The following is a 23,707-nucleotide window of genomic DNA, read 5'->3' as shown; positions in this document are numbered from 1 at the left end:
TCTAGTTCTAATCAGAATGTCTCTCCACTCTACAGTACTGCTGTCATGTTCCAGGTGTGATCTAGTTCTAATCAGAATGTCTCTCCACTCTACAGTACTGCTGTCATGTTCCAGGTGTGATCTAGTTCTAATCTGAATGTCTCTCCACTCTACAGTACTGCTGTCATGTTCCAGGTGTGATCTAGTTCTAATCTGAATGTCTCTCCACTCTACAGTACTGCTGTCGTGTTCCAGGTGTGATCTAGTTCTAATCAGAATGTCTCTCCACTCTACAGTACTGCTGTCATGTTCCAGGTGTGATCTAGTTCTAATCTGAATGTCTCTCCACTCTACAGTACTGCTGTCATGTTCCAGGTGTGATCTAGTTCTAATCTGAATGTCTCTCCACTCTACAGTACTGCTGTCGTGTTCCAGGTGTGATCTAGTTCTAATCAGAATGTCTCTCCACAGTACTGCTGTCATGTTCCAGGTGTGATCTAGTTCTAATCAGAATGTCTCTCCACTCTACAGTACTGCTGTCATGTTCCAGGTGTGATCTAGTTCTAATCAGAATGTCTCTCCACTCTACAGTACTGCTGTCGTGTTCCAGGTGTGATCTAGTTCTAATCTGAATGTCTCTCCACTCTACAGTACTGCTGTCATGTTCCAGGTGTGATCTAGTTCTAATCAGAATGTCTCTCCACTCTACAGTACTGCTGTCATGTTCCAGGTGTGATCTAGTTCTAATCAGAATGTCTCTCCACTCTACAGTACTGCTGTCATGTTCCAGGTGTGATCTAGTTCTAATCTGAATGTCTCTCCACTCTACAGTACTGCTGTCATGTTCCAGGTGTGATCTAGTTCTAATCAGAATGTCTCTCCACTCTACAGTACTGCTGTCATGTTCCAGGTGTGATCTAGTTCTAATCAGAATGTCTCTCCACTCTACAGTACTGCTGTCATGTTCCAGGTGTGATCTAGTTCTAATCTGAATGTCTCTCCACTCTACAGTACTGCTGTCATGTTCCAGGTGTGATCTAGTTCTAATCAGAATGTCTCTCCACTCTACAGTACTGCTGTCGTGTTCCAGGTGTGATCTAGTTCTAATCAGAATGTCTCTCCACACTACAGTACTGCTGTCATGTTCCAGGTGTGATCTAGTTCTAATCAGAATGTCTCTCCACTCTACAGTACTGCTGTCATGTTCCAGGTGTGATCTAGTTCTAATCAGAATGTCTCTCCACTCTACAGTACTGCTGTCATGTTCCAGGTGTGATCTAGTTCTAATCAGAATGTCTCTCCACTCTACAGTACTGCTGTCATGTTCCAGGTGTGATCTAGTTCTAATCTGAATGTCTCTCCACTCTACAGTACTGCTGTCATGTTCCAGGTGTGATCTAGTTCTAATCAGAATGTCTCTCCACTCTACAGTACTGCTGTCGTGTTCCAGGTGTGATCTAGTTCTAATCAGAATGTCTCTCCACTCTACAGTACTGCTGTCGTGTTCCAGGTGTGATCTAGTTCTAATCAGAATGTCTCTCCACTCTACAGTACTGCTGTCGTGTTCCAGGTGTGATCTAGTTCTAATCAGAATGTCTCTCCACTCTACAGTACTGTTGTCGTGTTCCAGGTGTGATCTAGTTCTAATCAGAATGTCTCTCCACTCTACAGTACTGCTGTCATGTTCCAGGTGTGATCTAGTTCTAATCAGAATGTCTCTCCACTCTACAGTACTGCTGTCATGTTCCAGGTGTGATCTAGTTCTAATCTGAATGTCTCTCCACTCCACAGTACTGTTGTCATGTTCTAGTCAAGCTTCTTTCTCTCCTCTCAGATCTCCAGGATGCTGGCAGCCAAAGCATCTCTGGCGATCCGCTACGATGCCCTGGGAGAGGACACAAACGCTGAGATGGGAGTTGAGAACCGTGCCAAGCTGGAGGCCAGACTACGCCACCTAGAGGAGAAGGGAGTAAGTAGCTCTCCCTCTGCCCCTTACTGCTAGAGGCCCAAAACAACCAGCCCACATGAGATGCCAATCAGTGATGATGATGACTAATGTCAACAGTCCTGAAACTACCTGATGCTTTTCAGTCACTACCTCATCTGAGCTTGCATTAATAACCTCACTGGTGTACGTTGGACGCTAGCGTCCCACCTGGCCAACATCCAGGGAAATTGCAGAGCGCCAAATTCAAAAACAGAAATACTAATTATTTTAAAAATCTGAAAACATACAAGTGTTATACATAGTTTTAAATATGAACTTCTTGTGAATCCAACCACTGTCAGATTTCAAAAAGTCTTTACAGCGAAAGCATACCAATGTGATTAGTTGAGAACATCGCCCAGCAGACAAATCATTACAAAACAGTAACCAGCTAAGCAGAGTTACACAAGTCAGAAATAGAGAGAAAATGAATCCCTTACCTTTGATGATCTTCATATGGTTTCACGAAGACTTTAATTTATTCAATAAATGTTCCTTTTGTTCGATAGTGTCTACATCCAAAAACCTCCGTTTTGTTTTCTTCAGTAATCCACGGCTCAGTTACAACAGGCAGACAAAATATCCCAATTGTATCCGTCAAGTTCATAGAAACATGTCAAACAATGTTTTATATTCAAGCCTCAGGTTGTTTTTAGCCTGAATAATCGATAATATTTCAACCGGACAATAACGTTGTCAATATAAAAGGTTAACAAGAAAGGCACGCTCTCGTGATTGAGCATGAAAAAGCTCTTGACACTGTAGGGTCCAGTCATTCAGACTACTCCCGCATTTTTCAGAATAACAAACCTGAAACCATTTATAAATACTGCTGACATCTCGTGGAAGGCATAGGAACTGCATAGCAACAGTCATAAGTCAACGGATACTGTAATGGCATTGTATAGAGAACTATACAACCAACAACCAAAAATCTACTTCCTGGATGGACTTTTCTCAGGTTTTCGCCTGCCAAATCAGTTCTGCTATACTCAGACATTATTTGAACCACTTTGGAAACTTTTGAGGGTTTTCTATCCAAATCTGTGCATATCCTAGCTTCTGGGACTGAGTAGCAGGCAGTTTAGTTTGGGCACGCTTTTCATCCAAAATTCCCGAATGTTGCCCCCTACCCTAGTGAAGTTAAACAGTGATATCCTGCTTGTCCCCTACTCATCTCCTACTCTACCGATCCCCTAATATTGTGCTGACCCTTGTTTATCCCTTCAGATCAGAAGAATCAGTGGAACAGGCAAAGCCATGGCGAAGTCTGACAAATACCAACACAAGAGGTGAGTTAACCCTGGAGACTACTGTATTGGGTAACTGACCTTCTGTCGCGTCTCTCTGGTAACTGACCTTCTGTCGCGTCTCTCTGGTAACTGACCTTCTGTCGCGTCTCTCTGGTAACTGACCTTCTGTCGCGTCTCTCTGGTAACTGACCTTCTGTCGCGTCTCTCTGGTAACTAACCTTCTGTCGCGTCTCTCTGGTAACAGACCTTCTGTCGCGTCTCTCTGGTAACAGACCTTCTGTCGCGTCTCTCTGGTAACAACCTTCTGTCGCGTCTCTCTGGTAACTAACCTTCTGTCGCGTCTCTCTGGTAACTGACCTTCTGTCGCGTCTCTCTGGTAACTGACCTTCTGTCGCGTCTCTCTGGTAACTGACCTTCTGTCGCGTCTCTCTGGTAACTAACCTTCTGTCGCGTCTCTGGTAACGTCGCCGTCTGTCGCGTCTCTCTGGTAACGTCGCCGTCTGTCGCGTCTCTCTGGTAACTGACCTTCTGTCGCGTCTCTCTGGTAACTGACCTTCTGTCGCGTCTCTCTGGTAACTGACCTTCTGTCGCGTCTCTCTGGTAACTGACCTTCTGTCGCGTCTCTCTGGTAACAGACCTTCTGTCGCGTCTCTCTGGTAACAGACCTTCTGTCGCGTCTCTCTGGTAACGTCGCCGTCTGTCGCGTCTCTCTGGTAACGTCGCCGTCTGTCGCGTCTCTCTGGTAACTAACCTTCTGTCGCGTCTCTCTGGTAACTGACCTTCTGTCGCGTCTCTCTGGTAACTGACCTTCTGTCGCGTCTCTCTGGTAACTGACCTTCTGTCGCGTCTCTCTGGTAACAGACCTTCTGTCGCGTCTCTCTGGTAGCGCAGTCTGTCGTCTCTCTGGTAGCGTCGCAGTCTGTCGTCTCTCTGGTAACTAACCTTCTGTCGCGTCTCTCTGGTAACTAACCTTCTGTCGCGTCTCTCTGGTAACTAACCTTCTGTCGCGTCTCTCTGGTAACTAACCTTCTGTCGCGTCTCTCTGGTAACTAACCTTCTGTCGCGTCTCTCTGGTAACTGACCTTCTGTCGCGTCTCTCTGGTAACTGACCTTCTGTCTCGTCTCTCTGGTAACTGACCTTCTGTCGTCTCTCTGGTAACTAACCTTCTGTCGCGTCTCTCTGGTAACTAACCTTCTGTCGCGTCTCTCTGGTAACTAACCTTCTGTCGCGTCTCTCTGGTAACTAACCTTCTGTCGCGTCTCTCTGGTAACTAACCTTCTGTCGCGTCTCTCTGGTAACTGACCTTCTGTCGCGTCTCTCTGGTAACTGACAGTCTGTCGCGTCTCTCTGGTAACTGACAGTCTGTCGCGTCTCTGGTAACTGACAGTCTGTCGCGTCTCTGGTAACTGACCTTCTGTCGCGTCTCTCTGGTAACTGACCTTCTGTCGCGTCTCTCTGGTAACTAACCTTCTGTCGCGTCTCTCTGGTAACTGACCTTCTGTCGCGTCTCTCTGGTAACTGACCTTCTGTCGCGTCTCTCTGGTAACTGACAGTCTGTCGCGTCTCTGGTAACAGACCTTCTGTCGCGTCTCTGGTAACTGACAGTCTGTCGCGTCTCTCTGGTAACTGACCTTCTGTCGCGTCTCTCTGGTAACTGACCTTCTGTCGCGTCTCTCTGGTAACTGACCTTCTGTCGCGTCTCTCTGGTAACGACCTTCTGTCGCGTCTCTCTGGTAACTGACCTTCTGTCGCGTCTCTCTGGTAACGACCGTCTGTCGCGTCTCTCTGGTAACTGACCTTCTGTCGCGTCTCTCTGGTAACTGACCTTCTGTCGCGTCTCTCTGGTAACTGACCTTCTGTCGCGTCTCTCTGGTAACTGACCTTCTGTCGCGTCTCTCTGGTAACTAACCTTCTGTCGCGTCTCTCTGGTAACAACCTTCTGTCGCGTCTCTCTGGTAACAACCTTCTGTCGCGTCTCTCTGGTAACTAACCTTCTGTCGCGTCTCTGGTAACTAACCTTCTGTCGCGTCTCTCTGGTAACTGACCTTCTGTCGCGTCTCTCTGGTAACTGACCTTCTGTCGCGTCTCTCTGGTAACGACCTTCTGTCGCGTCTCTCTGGTAACAGACCTTCTGTCGCGTCTCTCTGGTAACGTCGCCGTCTGTCGCGTCTCTCTGGTAACTGACCGTCTGTCGCGTCTCTCTGGTAACTAACCTTCTGTCGCGTCTCTCTGGTAACTAACCTTCTGTCGCGTCTCTCTGGTAACTAACCTTCTGTCGCGTCTCTCTGGTAACTAACCTTCTGTCGCGTCTCTCTGGTAACTAACCTTCTGTCGCGTCTCTCTGGTAACTAACCTTCTGTCGCGTCTCTCTGGTAACTGACCTTCTGTCGCGTCTCTCTGGTAACTGACCTTCTGTCGCGTCTCTCTGGTAACTGACCTTCTGTCTGGCGTCTGTCGCGTCTCTCTCTGGTAACTGACCTTCTGTCGCGTCTCTCTGGTAACAGACCTTCTGTCGCGTCTCTCTGGTAACAACCTTCTGTCGCGTCTCTCTGGTAGCGTCGCAGTCTGTCGTCTCTCTGGTAACTAACCTTCTGTCGCGTCTCTCTGGTAACTAACCTTCTGTCGCGTCTCTCTGGTAACAGACCTTCTGTCGCGTCTCTCTGGTAACTAACCTTCTGTCGCGTCTCTCTGGTAACTAACAGTCTGTCGTCTCTCTGGTAACTAACCTTCTGTCGCGTCTCTCTGGTAACTAACCTTCTGTCGCGTCTCTCTGGTAACTAACCTTCTGTCGCGTCTCTCTGGTAACTAACCTTCTGTCGCGTCTCTCTGGTAACAACCTTCTGTCGCGTCTCTCTGGTAACTAACCTTCTGTCGCGTCTCTCTGGTAACTAACCTTCTGTCGTCTCTCTGGTAACTTAACCTTCTGTCGCGTCTCTCTGGTAACTTAACCTTCTGTCGCGTCTCTCTGGTAACTGACCTTCTGTCGCGTCTCTCTGGTAACTAACCTTCTGTCGCGTCTCTCTGGTAACGTCGCCGTCTGTCGCGTCTCTGGTAACGTCGCCGTCTGTCGCGTCTCTCTGGTAACTGACCTTCTGTCGCGTCTCTCTGGTAACTAACCGTCTGTCGCGTCTCTCTGGTAACTAACCTTCTGTCGCGTCTCTCTGGTAACTAACCTTCTGTCGCGTCTCTCTGGTAACTAACCTTCTGTCGCGTCTCTCTGGTAACGTCGCCGTCTGTCGCGTCTCTCTGGTAACTAACCTTCTGTCGCGTCTCTCTGGTAACTAACCTTCTGTCGCGTCTCTCTGGTAACTAACCTTCTGTCGCGTCTCTCTGGTAACTAACCTTCTGTCGCGTCTCTCTGGTAACTGACCTTCTGTCGCGTCTCTCTGGTAACTGACCTTCTGTCGCGTCTCTCTGGTAACTAACCTTCTGTCGCGTCTCTCTGGTAACTAACCTTCTGTCGCGTCTCTCTGGTAACTAACCTTCTGTCGCGTCTCTCTGGTAACTGAACCTTCTGTCGCGACTCTCTGGTAACTAACCTTCTGTCGTCTCTCTGGTAACTGACCTTCTGTCGTCTCTCTGGTAACTGACCTTCTGTCGCGTCTCTCTGGTAACTGACCTTCTGTCGCGTCTCTGGTAACGCCGACCTTCTGTCGCGTCTCTCTGGTAACTGACCTTCTGTCGCGTCTCTCTGGTAACTAACCTTCTGTCGCGTCTCTCTGGTAACTAACCTTCTGTCGCGTCTCTCTGGTAACGTCGCAGTCTGTCGCGTCTCTCTGGTAACGTCGCCGTCTGTCGCGTCTCTCTGGTAACTAACCTTCTGTCGCGTCTCTCTGGTAACGTCGCCGTCTGTCGCGTCTCTCTGGTAACTAACCTTCTGTCGCGTCTCTCTGGTAACTAACCTTCTGTCGCGTCTCTCTGGTAACTAACCTTCTGTCGCGTCTCTCTGGTAACTAACCTTCTGTCGCGTCTCTCTGGTAACTAACCTTCTGTCGCGTCTCTCTGGTAACTAACCTTCTGTCGCGTCTCTCTGGTAACTCGCCGTCTGTCGCATCTCTGGTAACTAACCTTCTGTCGCGTCTCTCTGGTAACTAACCTTCTGTCGCGACTCTCTGGTAACTAACCTTCTGTCGCGTCTCTCTGGTAACTGACCTTCTGTCGTCTCTGGTAACTGACCTTCTGTCGCGTCTCTGGTAACTGACAGTCTGTCTCGTCTCTGGTAACTGACAGTCTGTCGCGTCTCTCTGGTAACTGACCTTCTGTCGCGTCTCTCTGGTAACTGACCTTCTGTCGCGTCTCTCTGGTAACGTCGCCGTCTGTCGCGTCTCTCTGGTAACTAACCTTCTGTCGCGTCTCTCTGGTAACTAACCTTCTGTCGCGTCTCTCTGGTAACTAACCTTCTGTCGCGTCTCTCTGGTAACTTAACCTTCTGTCGCGTCTCTCTGGTAACTGACCTTCTGTCGCGTCTCTCTGGTAACTGACCTTCTGTCGCGTCTCTCTGGTAACTGACCTTCTGTCGCGTCTCTCTGGTAACGTCGCCGTCTGTCGCGTCTCTCTGGTAACTAACCTTCTGTCGCGTCTCTCTGGTAACTAACCTTCTGTCGCGTCTCTCTGGTAACTGACAGTCTGTCGCGTCTCTCTGGTAACTGACAGTCTGTCGCGTCTCTCTGGTAACTGACAGTCTGTCGCGTCTCTGGTAACTGACAGTCTGTCGCGTCTCTGGTAACTGACAGTCTGTCGCGTCTCTCTGGTAACTGACCTTCTGTCGCGTCTCTCTGGTAACTGACCTTCTGTCGCGTCTCTCTGGTAACTGACCTTCTGTCGCGTCTCTCTGGTAACTGACCTTCTGTCGCGTCTCTCTGGTAACTGACCTTCTGTCGCGTCTCTCTGGTAACTGACCTTCTGTCGCGTCTCTCTGGTAACTGACCTTCTGTCGCGTCTCTCTGGTAACTAACCTTCTGTCTCGTCTCTCTGGTAACGTCGCAGTCTGTCCCCGACAACAAGTCTTGGTCGTGTCTTTGGCATAATTAAAACTGATGACTTTGAGGTGACAAAGCATTACTTTGAGAAGCTCCACAGGTCATTAGTAGTGGTGCGTTAAGCCCATCAGAAATACTATGATGGGCACATTTGTACGCCTACATTGGCGCGCAGGCGAGGCAGCATATAGGTCTACTTCTATGCGTTTGCGTTCTTACTCAACATTGACAGGAGCGCTGCCAAACAAAATAAGGACTAAATGAACTGGTAAATGAAATGCTAGAAACACAGTTTCTCTCACAAGTGTAGCATAGGTTGTGCACTCTGCAAACAATGTGTCCACTCCAACAATGAGTGCTGAAAGACTAATATATTGAATGCATTAACTGAAATTACCATAACCAAACAAGCATTGTAGATTGTAAATGATAGGAATGAAGGGTAAATGTAGTACTGGTGATATATGTAATGGGGAATTGATATACACTTAACAGTCAAACGCAAACAATTCACTGAGATGGTCGTGAATCAGAAAGGTGTCTCGTGTGCCATAAATTGACTTGCTACTGATCGACTAAAACATCTTGGTCGACCAACAGCCTTTAAACCAATCAATCGACCGTCGGCTAATTACCAACTGTGCTGTTAACTAACGTTCTGTCATGTCTCCGTAGTGACGTGAAGGTGTACGACCCCTCAGGAGACTCCACCCTCCCTCTGTTTCCAAGAAGAGGAAGTTTGAGGAGGTGGAGGAGGAAGAGGTGGCCACACCGGTGACAGTCAAAACCAAGAAACCCAAGAAAGAACCTGTGGAAGGTCAGTTGAGGAACTCTTAGCCAGAATCCTGTTGTATAACACAACCCATAACATGATACCATAATACACCATCCATCCTGTTCTATAACACAACCCATAACATGATACCATAATACACCATCCATCCTGTTCTATAACACAACCCATAACATGAGACCATAATACACCATCCATCCTGTTATATAATACACCATCCATCCTGTTATATAACACAACCCATAATACACCATCCATCCTGTTCTATAACACAACCCATAACATGATACCATAATACACCATCCATCCTGTTCTATAACACAACCCATAACATGAGACCATAAACACCATCCATCCTGTTATATAATACACCATCCATCCTGTTATATAACACAACCCATAATACACCATCCATCCTGTTCTATAACACAACCCATAATACACCATCAATCCTGTTATATAACACAACCCATAATACACCATCAATCCTGTTATATAACACAACCCATAATACACCATCCATCCTGTTATATAACACAACCCATAATACACCATCCATCCTGTTATATAACAACCCATACACCATCCATCAATATATAATACACCATCAATCCTGTTATATAACACAACCCATAATACACCATCAATCCTGTTATATAACACAACCCATAATACACCATCCATCCTGTTATATAACACAACCCATAATACACCATCCATCCTGTTATAGAACACAACCCATAATACACCATCCATCCTGTTATATAACACAACCCATAATACACCATCCATCCTGTTCTATAACACAACCCATAATACACCATCCATCCTGTTATATAATACACCATCCATCCTGTTATATAATACACCATCCATCCTGTTATATAATACACCATCCATCCTGTTATATAATACACCATCCATCCTGTTCTATAACACAACCCATAATACACCATCCATCCTGTTCTATAACACAACCCATATCATGAGACCGGTTCTCAGCCGTCTTAAGTGCTATTGTCTCACGGTGGTTTCTGTTTTCATTCAGAACCAGAGGCTTCAACGGCAGCAGAAGAAACTCCCAAGAAGAAGAAAAAGAAGTCTAAGAAAGCCGAGGAGGAGGCGATGGACGTAAAGGAAGAGGAGGCGACCATCTCTCCCACAGAGGAAGTACGTAGATGATGGGGACATGCCTCCAGAATATATATTCCTGCTCATCTAAGCCGTTCTGCCTGAACAAACATACTAATTTGTTATTTCTTGTGATTTACAGTCGTCAAAGAAGAAGAAAAAGAAGAAAAAGGTCAAGGAGGAAGAGGGAGATTAATCTGGCTGGGGAGAAACTGTATTATATTAGAACTTTTAGTTGTCGTTGTATCTACCAGGGCCAGACTGACTCGTATCTGACCGTTTAAAGACTAGAGAACTGGAGACGGAGGTTATTTCAGAATGACCAGCAGCTGATCTGTTATGAGACTTGATGATGGTGTATAAATCCTCCTGTGGATTTGAGTTTGAACCTTTAGTTTACTGTAACCTCGTATTACTAATCAACTAAAGACCCAATAGACTGTCTACAATATCAATGTCCATGTTAAAACACTTCATTCCTCCACTGGTTTAACGATGTGCCTTTTTTAAAAGATGGGTTTTTCTGCTGTGTTTGTCCATAAGTGATTAAATCCATTTTCTCAGTCAGCGGTATTTCCTTTCATTCCAGCTATGGTGGATTCAGACCCCTTGACTTTGTCCACCTTTTGTTACGTTACAGCCTTATTCTAACATGATTCAATAGTTTTTTCCCATCAATTTACACACGATACCCCAATGACAAAGCTAAATAAGTTTAGAAATGTGTGTACATTTATTCAAAATACAAAACTAACATATCGCATTTAGTCACTTCACCCCTTCCTACATGTGCAAATTACCGCAACTAACCTGTACCCCTGTATATAGACTCCACACCTACCAGTACCCCTGTATATAGACTCACACACTGACCAGTACCCCTGTATATAGACTCCACATTGACTCTGTACCCCCCTGTATATAGACTCCACACTGACTCAGTACCAGTACCCCCTGTATATAGACTCCACACTGACTCTGTACCGGTACCCCCTGTATATAGACTCCACACTGACTCTGTACCAGTACCCCCTGTATATAGACTCCACACTGACTCAGTACCAGTACCCCCTGTGTATAGCCTCCACACTGACTCTGTACCGGTACCCTCTGTATATAGACTCCACACTGACTCTGTACCAGTACCCCCTGTATATAGCCTCCACATTGACTCAGTACCTGTACCCCCTGTATATAGACTCCACACTGACTCAGTACCTGTACCCCCTGTATATAGACTCCACACTGACTCAGTACCAGTACCCCCTGTATATAGACTCCACACTGACTCTATACTGGTACCCCCTGTATATAGACTCCACACTGACTCAGTACCAGTACCCCCTGTATATAGACTCCACACTGACTCTGTACCAGTACCCCCTGTATATAGACTCCACACTGACTCAGTACCTGTACCCCCTGTATATAGACTCCACACTGACTCGGTACCGGTACCCCTGGTATATAGACTCGGTACTGGTACCCCCGGTATATAGACTCCACACTGACTCTGTACCGGTACCCCCGGTATATAGACTCCACACTGACTCTGTACCGGTACCCCCGGTATATAGACTCCACACTGACTCTGTACCGGTACCCCCGGTATATAGACTCCACACTGACTCTGTACCGGTACCCCCTGTATATAGCCTCCACACTGACTCGGTACCCCGGTATATAGACTCACACTGACTGTACCGGTACCCCGGTATATAGACTCCACACTGACTCAGTACCTGTACCCCCTGTATATAGACTCCACTGACTCGGTACCCCTGTATATAGACTCCACACTGACTCGGTACCCCTGTATATAGACTTGTTAGTGTTACATTTTATACTTCAATATTTTATTACTGTCATTGAACTGCACTGTTGGTTAAGGGCTTGTCAGTCAGCATTTCACAGTAAGGTCTACACTTGTATTTGGTGCATGTGACAAAGTTTGATATAAGTATTCAGACCCTCTACTCAGTACTTTGTTGAAGCACCTTTGGCAGCGATTACAGCCTTGAGTCTTCTTGGGTATGATGCTACAAGCTTGGCTCACCTGTATTTGGGTAGTTTCTGTGTACAGCTTCAAGGCCTCTCCATCCTCCTGCTGGTTCCAGCTCCGTCACAATGCAGTTGGACAGTGAAGATGAAGAGGATTTCCTTGCCAATCTATGATTCATCATATGTACAGTACGTACGCAAGGAGTGGACTTTCTGGAACTGGTGGAGAGACAGCTGATGGTGGCAGTGTGAGTGAGAACAGTGGCAATATCTGGAGGAAACCATGGAGCAGCTAGCCTGCCAAGCAGCACAACAATCTAGAGAGAGATGCCTAGCACACACATTTGAGTTAAGCTGCTTGCTTGTTCAATAAGATAGCATATATACCTTGTTATTAGCTTGTATCTATAATTGTTGATCAGTTAGGAAGCATGTTTACTACCAATGCACTGCTTAAAACTATAATTGTTCAGAATGTGTTGGTTTACTAGTTAAGAAAATAAATAAAATCAAATTGTTCAATAATGTGTAAATGTATAATAAACACAGAAATCCCAAAACCTAGAAAAAGGAACATAGACAACCCACCCAACTCACGCCCTGACCATACTAAAACAAAGACATAACAAATGATCTCAGGTCAGAAGGTGACACATGCAGGACAAGCGAACGGGGGAGCACTTTGATGTGTTGTTCACAAAAGCAGCTGCTATGGCAACAAAGTTGGACCAACAACCTATTCAGATGCCTCACATCCGCAAACTTTCAAAGCGTTACACCGGTCAGGCTGCAGCCCAGTGAATACTCAGCCCACATCCATCCTGATGCCCAGTCTTTGTACAGAGCCCAGTTCTACAACACCTTGGACACAGTGAATACTCAGCCCATATCCATCCAGAATTGAATTCAAGACTTCTGCAGGTGCAGCTGGCCATGTTTGGGACTAATTATACATATCAAACGAGCTCAGATGTTGCTGGCATTATTGGGGAAATGGTGCCAGAGGTGAAAGGTCTCTTCAGTCAGGTGGAAGCTTTAGTAAGGCGTCTGCTGGTAATGTAGGGTCCCTGCCTCCTCTGTCGAGGCTGAGAGGAGTTTTAGTGCCCCGGGAGGCTTAAGACATGGCTTAGATCATCCATGAGTCAAACAAGGCTGAATAATGTGGCCATGTGGTAAACGTGCACTAGCAGAAACTGGACAGACTGGACCTGGACAGGTTTAATGGAAGCCTTCACTTAGATCCAGTGGTGAACCGTGACTATAGGACCTGGGCTTTCAGAGGGACCAAAAATCTTCCAATCGTTGTGTCAAACTATAAAATCATAAAAATAACAGAAAACATAGCATCAATTAATGCACCCGACATTATATAGTCTGTAGTCGGGCCGTTTAGTGAAGGAGGAGCTTTTTGATGACATTGTGAACGATGACATTCACTCCAGTCGGCCCCATGAAGTCAGAACAATACAATAGCACAACTATTTCATTAACAAAATTAAATGAACAAACCAGCTATTACTTCCCATTGCAAAAATATATCACCGATTAGTGTGGTGAACGTCATAAATTATAGTTTCAACACAACAATGTTTCATTGTCATGTGAGGTCCTGGTGGACCTAAATGGATAACAGTACAATAATTTGTGCTTCGGCTCATTAAATGTGGTTAATGTAGGGCTCATTAAATGTGGTTAATGTAGGGCTCATTAAATGTGGTTAATGTAGAGCTCATTAAATGTGGTTAATGTAGGGCTCATTAAAAATGTAGGGTTAATGTAGGGCTCATTAAATGTGGTTAATGTAGGGTTCATTAAATGTGGTTAATGTAGGGCTCATTAAATGTGGTTAATGTAGGGCTCATTAAATGTGGTTAATGTAGGGCTCATTAAATGTGGTTAATGTAGGGCTCATTAAATGTGGTTAATGTAGGGCTCATTAAATGTGGTTAATGTAGGGCTCATTAAATGTGGTTAATGTAGGGCTCATTAAATGTGGTTAATGTAGGGCTCATTAAATGTGGTTAATGTAGGGTTCATTAAATGTGGTTAATGTAGGGCTCATTAAATGTGGTTAATGTAGGGTTGGTTAAATGTAGGGCTCATTTAAATGTAGGGCTCATTAATGTAGGGCTCATTAAATGTGGTTAATGTAGGGCTCATTAAATGTGGTTAATGTAGGGCTCATTAAATGTGGTTAATGTAGGGCTCATTAAATGTGGTTAATGTAGGGCTCATTAAATGTGGTTAATGTAGGGTTCATTAAATGTGGTTAATGTAGGGTTCATTAAATGTGGTTAATGTAGGGCTCATTAAATGTGGTTAATGTAGGGCTCATTAAAAATGTGGTTAATGTAGGGCTCATTAAATGTGGTTAATGTAGGGCTCATTAAATGTGGTTAATGTAGGGCTCATTAAATGTGGTTAATGTAGGGCTCATTAAATGTGGTTAATGTAGGGCTCATTAAATGTGGTTAATGTAGGGCATTAAATTAAATGGTTAATGTAGGGCTCATTAAATGTGGTTAATGTTAATGTAGGGCTCATTAAATGTGGTTAATGTAGGGCTCATTAAATGTGGTTAATGTAGGGTTCATTAAATGGTTAATGTAGGGTTCATTAAATGTGGTTAATGTAGGGCTCATTAAATGTGGTTAATGTAGGGCTCATTAAATGTGGTTAATGTAGGGCTCATTAAATGTGGTTAATGTAGGGCTCATTAAATGTGGTTAATGTAGGGCTCATTAAATGTGGTTAATGTAGGGCTCATTAAAATGCTCATTAAATGGTTAATGTAGGGCTCATTAAATGTGGTTAATGTAGGGCTCATTAAATGTGGTTAATGTAGGGCTCATTAAATGTGGTTAATGTAGGGCTCATCAGGCTCAGGTAGCATCAGATTAGAATGTTCATGCTGAATCAAAGCTCATCAAATCCAGACATTTATATGCGTTATAATGCTTTTCAATGACACTTCCAAGTTCTGGTGGAAACTACCAGGTGACCCGGGAGAAAAGTGATTTATTATCGTATAATACCGGGGAAATATTCAACCTTAATGCGCATACAGGTGGATTCACAAGACACCAATCAAGTAACTTACATTTATAGTATCTTCATTAGGCCTAATGGCATTTTATGAAGTTAGTTATAGTGACTGAGTAAGTCAAATTATAAAGTAAGCTTTTATCTCCAAAGTGCCATGTTTCTTAGTTTATTATGTGGAGGCTACAAAAACAGTTTTTAGGAAACATTTAGGCAGCCAGGACCATCCGCTCCTTAGCTCTCTTACTGCAGTCCAGTGCCATAGACATCTTTGAAGTTTGGCCTCGTAATTTAGGAGGGACACTTTATGAAGGCCTTCTCACAATGGACTTATCATACAAGGCTCTACAGACAGATACTAAAAAAAAGACAGGCTATTTTTATTGTTCACGTTATTTTCGTTGACGATGTCTTGAAGTCAAGTCGTTCAACATTGAAATGCAGTTTTCTGTACCACACAGGACAACCAGGAAAAAGTGACGGTCGGTGGAACTCTGGCGCCACCAAGTGGACAATTGCTTCAGTTCGTTTGTGGCAGCAATGCTACCAGATATACTTGATACAAGATCAAATGTTATGTCAATATTATTATCTCCAAATTGCCCGCCCCCCTCCCAAACACGTAATATATTATTATTCCAATTTAGCTGTTGATCAGGTTAACGTGTTCTCTCATTTCTGATTGGAGGGCGGATGACCACATGATCTTAGAACCTACAAATGTGTTACTTTGTAACAGTCAAACGTGGTTCTTCCTGGCGTTGATCAACTCCCCATCGATGCCACCATTTATTTAAAGCATTATATGTTTTATGGAAAACAAAAAGCATACAGTGCTCATTTTGGTGTAACAATAATCGAATTTGACGTGTCGGAGAACGGCCACTTCGTTCCGAAATCATTGCAGGTATCGCTTCTCGGCCTTTTGGCTAAGATCAAGAGGAAGATCGACTGCATTTTCGCGCGGGATCCACAAGGTGGTGCGATGTCGTCGTCGGCCACGTCACAGTCAGCGGCTGCTGGACTGAAGAACACGCTTCGTTTCAATTGGACAGGAAAGGAAAATTTGATGGAGAGAGTTCGTTTTGGAAAGGAGGTTCTGTTTGGACCTCTACGCCTGACAGCAGACGATGTGCACTGCCTGCAACAGAACACACCTGAGAAGTTCTATGATGTGTCTCTCTACACCATCACACGGCTGGAGGAAGTAAGGGGGCTCTTCCGTGCTAACGCGACAGCACCCGCCCTCGTGGATTTTAACGTTGAGTCCATGTGCAGGCACAATATGAGGGTGCTAACGGTGCACATGTTTAACCCATGGGTCACTGAAGAAACGTTAGTGTGCTACCTCAGCCGGTATGTGACCATCTTGCCTGGAGTGAGAGACATTAAGGACGCCCTAGGCATCTGGACAGGGAAGAGGCAGTTTCGTGTGCTGCTAAGGGAGGACGAGACCGGCTATGATGGTTACCGCCATCCTCCCGCTTCTTTTTCCATCGGCGCGGACAGGGGCTACCTCATGTATGCTGGACAGCCTCGTTTCTGCAGGAAGTGTAGCACGTACGGGCACCTCGCGGATGCCTGCTCGCAGACAAGGTGCAGAAACTGTGGGATTATTGGTCATACAATGAGGGATTGCACCGTGCCCAAGCGCTGCAGTTTGTGCAACTCGGAGGACCACCTGTTCCGTCACTGCCCGAAGGCAGTCCCCTCTTACGCCAGAGCGGTGAGCGGGAAAAGAGCGCAGAGCGGGAAAAGACCAGATGAGGGAGAAGGCATGGAACTACGCGCTATTGATGAGGTTGTGGATGAGCTAGTGATGGAGAGAGAACTGCGAGAGTCCGAGGAGAGCGGGAGTGAGACGCCATCATCATCTCACGAGGAGAGAGGAGAAGCGGGCAGCAGTTGGAATAAGCAAGTGGAGGAGGAGAAGGGGGAGCCCACCGCGCCCGCGGCAACCGAGAGCTGGACAACGGTGAGAGAGAGGAGAAAGTGCTCGGTGAAAAGGAAGCAGATGAGCCCTGTTTCCCCACTCATCAGCATGGAGGCGACGGAGAAGTCCGCTTTGGGGGGGAATCGCTTCAGCTGTTTTGAAAGCGGGAAGTCTGAGGAGAAAAGCGAGGGAAACCTGGGCAGCGCAGAGGAGACTCCGCCATCCCTGTCAGGCGCGGCCTCCATCGAGAGCAGCGGTCTGGCACCCAGTGGGGTTCCTGCACCCACGCAGATGGAGGGGGAGCATGGGGAGGAGGACAGTGTTTTCCCGACCCCTGTCTTGGTGGACAGTCCTCCGACTGGTGACCATCGTTTCCCAGACAGGCCGCCAAATGAGTTAATGTACTTAAAGTGAGTTTGGAAAATAATGTCATTTTTAGATAGTTGTCTTTTTCCCTCTTTACCTCATGTCGTCTATTAACCTAGCTAGCATCAATGTTAGAGGGCTTAGGAACCCAGTTAAAAGGGCGACTGTTTTTTCCCATTTGTCCTCCATTCGCTTCTCTGTGTGTTTTTTACAAGAAGTACATTTAAAAGATCAAAATGACGTGGAGAGGTTTACGCGGGAATGGGTGCAGGGAGAGTCGAGGTGGAGTGTCGGAGGGGTGCATTCTACAGGGGTTGGTGTTATATGTGGGAATAGGGATTTAAAAATAGTAGGAAGTTTTTCGGCAGTACACGGGAGGGTTTTAATAGTAGATATCGATTGGAAGGGTAAATGTTTTAGATTTATTAATGTATATGCACCATCGGCACCCAAGGAAAGGAGGGAAATGCTTAACGACCTAGACGCTATTTTCATGACAAACAGACAGGTGTTTATGGGGGGGAGATTTTAATGTGTCATATGACCGAGGTAATCTCGGCGGGCATCTTGTAAAAAAATCTTATAGGTAAATATAATTTGGTTGATACTTATAGAATAGCGCATGCGGATGATCCCGGTTTCACTTGGGGAAACAGCAGGGGCTCGAGGAGCCGAATAGATTATCTGTTTGTTCCGCGTGAACTCCGTGTGTCCTCCGCGTGCGTTACACCGGTTTTTTATTCGGACCACAGTTGCCTGTCTGTGACAGTAGATTTAAAAACGACTGAATTTGGAAAAGGCTATTGGAAAATTAATAACGGCATTTTACATGACAAAACTTTTGGGACAAGATTCAGGTATTTTTTCCAGGGCTGTGTAGCTATGAAACCTTTTTATTCCACAGTCATAGAGTGGTGGGAGAGCACAAAATTAAGAATCAAGATTTTTATTCAGAATTTTTGCAAAGACAAAGTACGTAATAACCACACAGAATTTTATAAATTGCAGAATGAACTAAAAGATCTACACATCCAAGGAAATGTAAATGGTGGCGGATTAGATAAAGACAAATTGGGCATCCTGCTGAAAAAGCAACACACATTATTTGAAAAGAAAGCTCGAGACTTCATTTTTAAAAGTCAGCAAGATAAATGGGAAAATGATGAGAAGTGCTCTGCATATTTTTTCAAGCAAATTAAATCACGGGGAAAGAGGAGGACTATTTCGGCTTTATTGGACCAAGATGGGGAGATGGTTGAGGATGGAGATGGCATGCTTGGTGTCGCTACACACCATTTTTCTCAACTATTTCAAAAACAAACAATTGATTATGAGAAAGGGACCACATTTTTAAAATGCGTGGATGTGCAGATACCTTTAGATATTAGAGACCAATTAGAAGGGGAATTGAAATTAGATGAAATTCATAGGGCGCTGAAGAGCATGAAAGATAACAAAGTACCAGGAGTGGATGGGCTCTCTAAAGAGTTTTACATCGTTTTTTGGGATATAATTGGATGTCATCTTTTGGAAGTGTTTAGAGGTATATTTGGTTTAGAGCATATGGGAGTTTCGATGTGTGAGGGGGTAATCTCTCTACTGTATAAAAAGGGAGACCCCAAGACATTAGCAAATTGGAGACCTTTAACAATGTTGTGTGTTGACTATAAATTATTAAGCAAAGCTGTAACTAATCGCCTATCTTCTGCCATGGCATATGTTGTTGGTTTAGACCAAACATGTGGTGTGGTGGGGAGAAGATTAACCTGGAACTTGCAATTGCACAGAGACGTTCAAGCCTATTTAGAGGAAAGGCACCTGCCGGCCATTACTGTGAATTTGGACCAGGAAAAAGCCTTTGACATGGTAAACCATGAGTTTTTGTTTAGAATTATGGAAAAATTTGGGTTCGGAAATAATTTTATGAAATGGGTAAAAATTCTGTATAGTAATGTGGGTAGCAGGGTAAATATTAATGGGAATATTGGAAATGTTATCAAGCAATTACGAGGTGTCAGACAGGGTGACCCTCTATCTGCTCTATTGTATGTGTTATATATTGAACCTTTCGCATGCGCAATTAGGACCAATTATAACATCAAAGGCATCATTTTACCTGGAGGGGATATGCTAAAAATATCGCAATATGCCGACGACACAGTTTTATATTTACAAGACGACCTGAGCTTGAAAGAGTCTATCAAAATCATTGATGAATTCTCTGTTGCGTCAGGGTCGAAGATAAACAAGAATAAAACAGAAATAAAATATTTGGGACAGTGGAAATGGAGAACGGATCAGTTATGTGGTTTGACTGTGTGCACAGGACCAATGGTAGTGCTCGGTATATCTTTTGGAAATGAAATTAAAGATGACATGTTTAATTGGAAAGAAAAACTATTAACAATTAATAAAAGATTGGGACTGTGGAAAGTAAGGAGACTATCGTTTAGTGGGAAGGTGTTAGTGCTGAAGGCGGACATTCTGCCTTCATTACTTCACCTTGCCTATGTGTTTCCCATGCCGGTGTCCCTAAGAAAAACTTTCATAAGGGTTCTGTTTAATTTCTTTTGGGGGGGATATGAGTACATCCGTAGAGATCGGATGTACCAGCCTATAGAGGCTGGTGGAAGGGATTTCCCTCATATTCCTCTCAAGCTAGATGCATTATTCTACTCAAACATTTGTTGTCTTTTGTCGTCTGCTGTACACAAATGTCACATTTTAATCAAATTCTGGCTGTCTGTACCGTTAAGATTCATGGTGAAGTGGGATAATAGTAAGCCAAAAGCTGAAATTATCCCGTTACATTTTAAGAAAATAGTGGAATGGGCAAGGAAAACCCCTGTCTGCAAAGTAAAAGAAAATGTAATCAACCACAGATTGCTATACGCAAAATTAATAGAAAATTGTCGTCCAAGAGACAGGTTACCAATATCGCCTTCCACCTGGATACGGACACAATTAAAAGGGTTAGATAACAGACTGAAAGATTTTAATTGGCTTGTTTTACACAGACGTCTTCCGGTCCGTTCAACTTTATACGATCATAATTTGACCCTAAATAAATTTTGTCCCAGGCACAATTGTTTCGCAATCGAAACAATTCCACATGTTTTATGGGAATGTTCTTTTGCCCAATCAGTTTGGGGAAAAAGTCAACAATTTTTTGAGATTTTAAAAAACATAGATTATGAAGGTGTTGCCAAACTTGAAATAAAAAAACGTGGAAAGGGTGCAATTATTAGCATTAGTGACTCTGGTGTCCCTTATCAAGACCAAACTTTGGGAGGCCAGATGTGGTGCAGTTAATGACACCCTCAAGTGGTCACCGACGGGATTGGTTCAATTTATAAAACAGGAAGTTTGGAAAAGAATACAATTCGAAATAGATAAGGGGGGCATTGCATCAGTAAAACAGAGATGGAAAGGGATTTACCCGTCATTGTAAATGTGTGTATAACCGATATAAGTGTATTACATAGGTACATTTGGAATGTAAACTAAGCCATTGTAGATATTTTATATACACTGAGGTTTATCCAGAGTGCATTTTGGCATATGTATATATTTGTATTTATAGAATTGTTTGTATTGTTTTTGGAGATTGTTAGAGGCATGTTAATCTCGAATATAGGCCAATAATACTGGTCAGGTTCTGCTGAACAGCACTTTTTTTTTAAGGAGTTTTGGTATTCTGATATTGTTATGGTACTTTTTGATACTGTTTGTAAGTATCCATGTTATGTACAACGTTATGCACTAAATTTGTAATTGTATTTGAATATGAAACGAAAATAAAAATTATTTTTCAAAAAAAAAAAAAAAAAAAAAAAAAAATCTGTTCTTATCAGTTTAATATCTGATACGTCCCCTATCTGGGGACCATATATTAAATTGATTTTTGGAATAGGGAGATGGAATAGGGGCTTGCTCCGTCCACTCCACGCATCGACCTGGTATTGCAGTACCTCCAGGAACGGTGCACCCCCTTTCATTGTAAAGAGAAATGAGACAGAGGAAGCAGAGTTGCTTCGTTGGTCTATATTGTATTTTCAGATTGAGCAACTGTTTGAACGTTAAATGACGAGATATAGGCATTGATGCGAGTGACCAGTCTTGTTCAGTACATCACAACACATCCGGGTATCTCAAGCACCCCGGTAAAACACAAAGAGTTGCAGTAATGAACATTTACCAACAGATGGCATCACTGTGCCATCTTACACCCATAACATCTTTCATTTAATAAAATAGGACAGGAGGTGTCAATTCACTAACAAAACAATCCTAGTAACAATTTCCAACATTAACAGTTTAGTATCATTTATTTATTTTTCTCAGGTAACAATAACACATTTTGATATTCTCTTCACTTGTATCTCTGTCAACAATCCCTGATGGGAAACCTACAGATTAAGTCTTTTTGGTGGCTGGCCTAGACGCCCGCAGCGTGAAAAGACAGGGGGCTTGTCTGCGAGGACTGCGGGTTCCCGCACAGGCGTGTCACCTGAACGTCTAAGGGGAGAATTGATGGGCGAGGGAGCGGCCGACCTGTGATCCCCTGGCTCTTCGCCCAGTGCCTCAGGCCACATGTGACTTGCTGGGGTTCTGTCTTTTGTTATGCGACCCCTTTGGCCATCAGGGTTCGGAATAGGTGCTGGCTCAGCAATCCGAAGGTCAACCCTGTTACGACGGTACATTGATCCATTCACTTCGACCAAGTAGGAGCGTGGTGCAACTTTCTGGCTGGCCATATAGGCAAACTGAGCCTTGCAGCGTTTGATCGTTGTCTCTGCTGAGAGGTCGGGGAGGAGGTCAATCTCCCAAAAGTCTGAGTAATGATCGACTACCAGCAGAAAGTCTTTGCCACTGTGCTGGAAGAGATCGAGACTTACTATCTGCCAGGGGCACATCAGTAGCTCGTGGGACATAGTCTCTCTCTGTTGCTCAATGGCATATTCAAATCTAATTTTATTTGTCACATACACATGGTTAGCAGATGTTAATGCGAGTGTAGCGAAATGCTTGTGCTTCTAGTTCCGACAATGCAGTGATAACCAACAAGTAATCTAACTAACAATTCCAAAACTATTGTCTTATACACTGTGTAAGGGGATAAAGAATATGTACATAAAGATATATGAATGAGTGATGGTACAGAGCAGCATAGGCAAGATACAGTAGATGGTATCGAGTACAGTATATACATATGAGATGAGTATGTAAACAAAGTGGCATAGTTAAAGTGGCTAGTGATACATGTATTACATAAGGATGCAGTCGATGATATAGAGTACAGTATATACGTATGCATCTGAGATGAATAATGTAGGGTAAGTAACATTATATAAGGTAGCATTGTTTAAAGTGGCTAGTGATACATTTACATAATTTCCCATCAATTCCCATTATTAAAGTGGCTGGAGTTGAGTCAGTGTCAGTGTGTTGGCAGCAGCCACTCAATGTTATTGGTGGCTGTTTAACAGTCTGATGGCCTTGAGATAGAAGCTGTTTTTCAGTCTCTCGGTCCCAGCTTTGATGCACCTGTACTGACCTCGCCTTCTGGATGATAGCGGGGTGAACAGGCAGTGGCTCGGGTGGTTGATGTCCTTGATGATCTTTATGGCCTTCCTGTAACATCAGGTGGTGTAGGTGTCCTGGAGGGCAGGTAGTTTGCCCCCGGTGATGCGTTGTGCAGACCTCACTACCCTCTGGAGAGCCTTACGGTTGAGGGTGGAGCAATTGCCGTACCAGGCGGTGATACAGCCCGCCAGGATGCTCTCGATTGTGCATCTGTAGACGTTTGTGAGTGCTTTTGGTGACAAGCCGAATTTCTTCAGCCTCCTGAGGTTGAAGACGCGCTGCTGCGCCTTCTTCACGATGCTGTCTGTGTGAGTGGACCAATTCAGTTGTCTGTGATGTGTATGCCGAGGAACTTAAAACTTGCTACCCTCTCCACTACTGTTCCATCGATGTGGATAGGGGGGTGTTCCCTCTGCTGTTTCCTGAAGTCCACAATCATCTCCTTAGTTTTGTTGACGTTGAGTGTGAGGTTATTTTCCTGAAACCACCTCTGAGAGCCCTCACCTCCTCCCTGTAGGCAGTCTCGTCGTTGTTGGTAATCAAGCCTACCACTGTTGTGTCGTCCGCAAACTTGATGATTGAGTTGGAGGCGTGCGGGGCCACGCAGTCGTGGGTGAACAGGGAGTACAGGAGAGGGCTCAGAACGCACCCTTGTG

At 44.6% G+C, this 23,707-nt stretch overlaps 1 protein-coding gene and 1 non-coding gene across 2 annotated transcripts in view; both read left to right on the top strand.

Annotated features, from left to right (window-relative positions):
- The window catches only part of LOC124022899 (nucleolar protein 58-like), a 28,284-nt gene extending 17,594 nt beyond the window's left edge, over positions 1-10,690 (top strand). Inside the window, 6 exon segments of the mRNA XM_046337592.1 lie at positions 1,814-1,948; positions 3,197-3,258; positions 8,875-8,915; positions 8,918-9,016; positions 10,041-10,162; positions 10,266-10,690. Coding sequence (XP_046193548.1) covers positions 1,814-1,948; positions 3,197-3,258; positions 8,875-8,915; positions 8,918-9,016; positions 10,041-10,162; positions 10,266-10,319 — 513 coding nt within the window. The 3' untranslated portion in view covers positions 10,320-10,690.
- A 10,578-nt stretch (positions 10,691-21,268) lies between these two features.
- Positions 21,269-21,458, top strand: LOC124022901. Its single transcript, XR_006836646.1, has one exon. It is a non-coding gene; the product is annotated as a U2 spliceosomal RNA (small nuclear RNA).
- Positions 21,459-23,707: the final 2,249 nt, after the last annotated feature.

This window comes from Oncorhynchus gorbuscha, unplaced genomic scaffold (genome assembly GCF_021184085.1).
Source record: "Oncorhynchus gorbuscha isolate QuinsamMale2020 ecotype Even-year unplaced genomic scaffold, OgorEven_v1.0 Un_scaffold_1476, whole genome shotgun sequence".
Taxonomy (NCBI): Eukaryota; Metazoa; Chordata; class Actinopteri; order Salmoniformes; family Salmonidae; genus Oncorhynchus; species Oncorhynchus gorbuscha.
Note: the sequence above shows the minus strand (reverse complement) of the source record. Positions and strands in the feature narration are given on the sequence as shown.